At 46.3% G+C, this 5,126-nt stretch overlaps 1 protein-coding gene across 1 annotated transcript; it reads left to right on the top strand.

Annotated features, from left to right (window-relative positions):
- Positions 1–6: 6 nt before the first annotated feature.
- PPTG_08656 (hypothetical protein) lies at positions 7–615 on the top strand (the record flags this gene model as incomplete). The annotated part of the gene is made up of 2 exons (XM_008902782.1): positions 7–163; positions 248–615. The coding sequence occupies 2 exons, from the start codon at positions 7–9 to the stop codon at positions 613–615; spliced, it is 525 nt and encodes a 174-aa protein (XP_008901030.1).
- Positions 616–5,126: the final 4,511 nt, after the last annotated feature.

Below are 5,126 nucleotides of genomic sequence, written 5' to 3' on the forward strand. Positions count from 1 at the left end.
AAGTTGATGTCCAAGCGTGTGAACGGCGGAGGCAGCGTCATGATTTGGGCTGGTGTGTCAAAGTACGGCAACACTGAGGTAGTTTTCTGGAGGGAAGACAAAATGCTGCTAAGTACACGGAAACACTGCGCGGAAACATGCTACTTTACCTGGACATCTTCGGGTCAAAATGGGCAATTCGGAGCCGATTTTCCAACATGATAATGCATCCATCCACGCCGCAAGACTCACGAAGGGCTCTCTAAAGACAAACAACGTTATAACAATGGAGTGGCCGTCAAGAGCCCCGATTTCAACATCACCGAGAATGACCACGATTGGATCGTTGTGAACAGTGCGTTGTACAGCGTGAAAAAGATGCTAAAGTACATTAGTAACCCACTGTATATCGTCTTCACCGCCAAGAAGAAATTCGACATCGACAATGCCACGTTCTTCATGAACGAGAACAAGATGAGCTGCTGGCGGGTCGGTTGTTACGCAAATGGGCGTCAATTTGAAAGTCGTGTCGAATTAAAGGCTTGGATAAAGGCTGAGTGGGCAGGTATTGAGCCCAACTACACCAAGAAGCTCGTGAGAGTATGCCAAAGCGTTTGCACCTGGCAATGGCTCTAAAAGGCGCTACAACTTACTATTAGCAGACAATTGTGCTGTGCGCATATAGTTTTGACGCGACCTCTTAACGTTATATTTTGACTGCGAAAAAAAAATTGCTGCTTGTCCATTCAGACTTTCTAGGTTGTTTTACCATTGTTAATCACGTAGTTTAGCGTTTAGTTTGATGCAAAGTTCCCGGTACTAGCAGAGAAATCGACAATTTTTGAGTCCGTATATAGTTTCGACGCGCACTGTAATTGCACGCTGAGCACAGATGGCTTTTGCTCTAGAATTTGGTATTAACTTCGAAGTATTCGTCGGTTGAAGATTTTAATTTTTTTTACCGCTTAATGGTTTTGATTTTAGAGCACAATAAAGAATGCAGGTTAATTTGAGGACACACGAAACGAAATGATAATCTAAAAAGAGACGATTGTTTGAGTTTACTAAGTATTAATGCAGCGGGTGCAGGAAGTGAGCACCCCCTCCCTTCTTAACTGCATTTTTGAAGCTCCTGAAGTCATTTTTTGTCCGTTTGGCGCGAACTTAGTACGGGAACGTGCCCATAACAAAAAGCGAAGACATCCGAGAAAACGCCGTTTGGCTATTGGTCTTAACGTTCCGTCAATCAGCGTTTGACGAATAATCGTGGGGCAGATAGTGAATGCTCCCCGTCCACAAATTGTGACGTGTTTAGAAATTTGTATTAAAATCTGATGTTGTTCGGACGTTGCAGCATTTTGTGTGGGAATTTCTATTTTAATGGGGCCGATGCTGCTTGCACACGGTCAGGTACCGACTCGCCTGCTTATCATTCTCAATTTTGCCTTCTCGAGCATCAATGAGATCCGTAGCCGCAATACATCGGCTGTTGTGCGTACACAAGTACCGGGACGGTCTAGTCCAAACCAGAATCGGCAATCTGCTGGAACTGCCAAGGCGACCTGTTCATTCTATCATTGCTCACTTCAAGAAGCACGGCCGCGCGAAGATGACGACTCGAACGGGGCGCAAGAAGGTCATAGAGGCCCGCCAGGACCGCTGAAGCGAATCGTTTCGTCAGCGCTGCGAGGCTAGCTGCTCAAGTTAGTAATGAAATTGGGAAGACTGTGTCATCTAGCCCAATCCGCTCCCGGATCAAGAAAACCGCTCTCAATGGGCGTTTGACCAGGAAGAAGCCCTTCCTGTCCAAGTGACACAGCAAGATGCGTCTCGCGTATGCACACTAGTATGGAGTCCGCGTGGAGGAGGACTGGGACGATGTCCTCTTGAACGAGGCGCAAATGGAGCTACATGAGAAAACGGGGCCGTGTCTCGATTTGGCGTCGAACGCACAAGGCTTTTGCGGACCGCTGCGTGCCCCCCACGTTCAAAAGCGGACGGCAAACTCTCATGGTGTGTGTTTCTATGTGTGGGAATGTGGTGGGCCACTCCACTTCTGCGAGGAATCGGTGGCAATTACCACATCAGTTCTCAGATTCCTTTACGAGAATCATTAACGACCTTCTTAACCCTACAAATAAATTTGCATGACAACGCTCCAGCTCACCGAGCTAATGCTACCACCAAGTGCTTGAAAAAACTTGGGCTGACCAGTTTGAGCCATTCCCCACAAAGCCCTGACTTGAACCCAATTGAGAAACTTTGCGCAAAAAACTGAAGAGGAACCGGTCGCCAGCTTCTTCACTGGATGATCTCAAGGTAAACTTGCGGCGTGTTGGATCCACCATTGACGACGACATAGTGTGAAAGATTGTGCATACAATGCTCAAGCGTCATGACACAGTAAAGGAAGCTCGAGGTGATCATACGAAGTATTGAGCATCATGACTTGGTTTTTGTAACGGATGATATCTGATTACGATGGGGGCGATAAATTTTATAGTCTTGCTCTGGTAGCTCCCAGAGTCTAACATGAAAACATTAACCCGTTTACATTCTTATTAGTCTCTCCTCGAGCTACCAATCTTTTGTTGAGCAGACAAAAAAATTGTATTAAGAAGCTTATAAAGGTAGCCATTAAGGAAGGGGGCGCTCACCTCCCACTACGCTGTACTAGAGAATACGTGAAGAGCGTTGCACTCTTTCGGTTTATCAGCCCAAATTTCTGTTTCCTCCAAAAATATGGCCGTTTAAAATTTATCTTTTTTGTGGTATTCCATTTCTGTCTCCAAGCATTATCAACACTGTACACTCCGTTCCAGCCGCGGTCAGCGTCCATGCAATATCACGTAACAGCGCCTGTCTACCGCGTTGTCTAGCATCAAAGGACGAGTCTCTAATTGATTTCGTATGTGCAGCTATTGTGCCGCAGCAAGTTATCTGGGCGGCAGCTCTGTGTCGCCGCCAGCAATCTCAGCTTTGACAAGTGTCCGTTGCCTCACACCCTCACAAAGGCCACACCTCGCAGTCCGTCAACCCCATGCTATTGTAGATGATCTCGCAACATCTCGTCTCCCCATATTGAAGCATAGTTAGTGGCACGTCCCTTGACACTACCATTAGACTCCCCCAGCTATCGTGGATTTGCTGAAGCCCGGCCCAGGACACCAGAAGTTCCTATTGGCGTTGAGCTTTGTTAAGGAATGAAGACATTTGGTGCATTTTCTTGAGTAGACGCCAGCTTCGCCATTACTTCCGTTATATTGATATCTTCATTTTACCGGATTACATGCTTTTCCTGCAGCCACGGGATTCATGGAACCAGCGTAATTGCCCTTGGCATCAAATCTCACAAAGTAGCAAATCGTACCGCTCTGAACTCTATTTTGTATAAGCACGGTCATGCTACGAAATATTTGTATTTAAGTTTACGTATACGATTCTTACAGAAGCGCCTCAGACAGGGGCGGAGCCAGCCAAAATTAGAGAGGGGGGCCATAGCTATTAGGGTTAAGTCTTCCCACGATTAAATCCACACTTGTATTGAAGCACGATGCCGCCCAAGAGACACAGACCGCAAGCAATAACAAACTTCTTCGCCAAGCAACTTCAGTCGTCCCCGGATGAACTACAAGGCCGTATTAGTGATCCGATACAAAGTACATCTCTAGCAGATCCTACTCCTCCACCTATTTCACGTAGTGTGGACTTAGAATCGTCAATTGCAGCTCAATGGTGCCAAGAAAATGGCATTGCTGATAATCCACTTGACTGCCGTGTTCACGACTTTGTTCGTTGCGATCCTGTGGACCGTCCTCCAAATCTTTTCGCAATTAGACAGCTGCAAGAGGATCCTAAGCTATGTCGTGGAGTCATTTTTGCGTATTCTAAGATGAACTTATTTCGACCCCGCCTAATCAGCTATCCGAGCCGCTCCTATGGCAAGCGCTCGAGATCATTTCAGTCTGAATGGCTCGAAAAATATAAGTGGTTGGAGTATTCCGAAAAAGCAGACGCAGTCTTTTGTAGATGGTGTTACTTCAGTCTGGAAGCAATGGCAGCAAAGGACACATCTGTGTTTGCACGTCCAGCTCTGGGCTTTCGCAACTGAAAAAAGCGGCAACAAAAGACGGTTTTGTCGCCCACGTTGGTCAGCCCTGTTCTAGACATCATAATGCTGAAGCTGCATTCTACGAAGTCCTGAGGGGAAGTTGTGACATTACGATAGCTCTGTACAATGTACAGGATACTCTTTTTAAATCGGTTTAAAAAAAAGCGAAAACAGAAATTTGAAAAGAAAAAAAAGAAGAGTTTCTGCTGACTGTTATGTTAATTTAAAAAAGGAAATGATGATATCCATCAACGTTCCCACATTTTTTTTTCAAATCTGGGGATTTTTGCGGGGGGAGGGCCTGCCTCCGCCCCTGCCCTCAGACAGAGTTCTTATACCGTTTGCAAGAATGCGTGAAATCCGGTACTCCAGTCGAGATCCGTGTACTTCATACACCTCGCCCATGACTAAATGTTCCATCTTGAAAGCTAGTGGCAGTACGTCCAGAATGCGTATTGGGGTCAGTCATTAGACAAGCAGCTGTCGTTAGTAGGCGCTGTTCAATACGTGATTACAAGACGTATTCACTGATATCGAAGCTACAAACGCTGCCAAACTTGTTCTGCATTTAAAAAAAAAGCTCCTTGATACCGGTAGCTTCCTCGTGCAGGCCTTCACCTGGGAAGATGTAGCTTGGTCAATTGTGTTCAGACGTTGTCCATCAAAACGGCAACAACTTCCTCATCTCGAGTGGCCGGGTGCACGACAGCCCCGTCAAGAACTCCTCAGGTGAATGGCTCGCCAATAACTGAACAGGTGTGTGATTTCAGCTGGGCTGACTCCCTGAAAGTAAGTATGATCGTTCGTGGTACAAGTAGTCAAGATCTTACTCAATGAGCAGCGCTCGTAGCACCTGGAGGATATCTCGATTAAAGTGCTCAATGATATTGTTATGCGAGGTGAAGTGAGTTCAATCTGGAGCGAAGCGCTCATATTGGCCATGGCTTGGTTTGTTGAAATCTGATACTAGCCTTTGCGGACATCAGTACTGTTTGTACCAGTCCGTCAGCATTTCAGCGGCCGAGATCCACTTTGG

Source organism: Phytophthora parasitica (assembly GCF_000247585.1).
Source record: "Phytophthora parasitica INRA-310 unplaced genomic scaffold supercont2.14, whole genome shotgun sequence".
Classification (NCBI taxonomy): domain Eukaryota; phylum Oomycota; class Peronosporomycetes; order Peronosporales; family Peronosporaceae; genus Phytophthora; species Phytophthora nicotianae.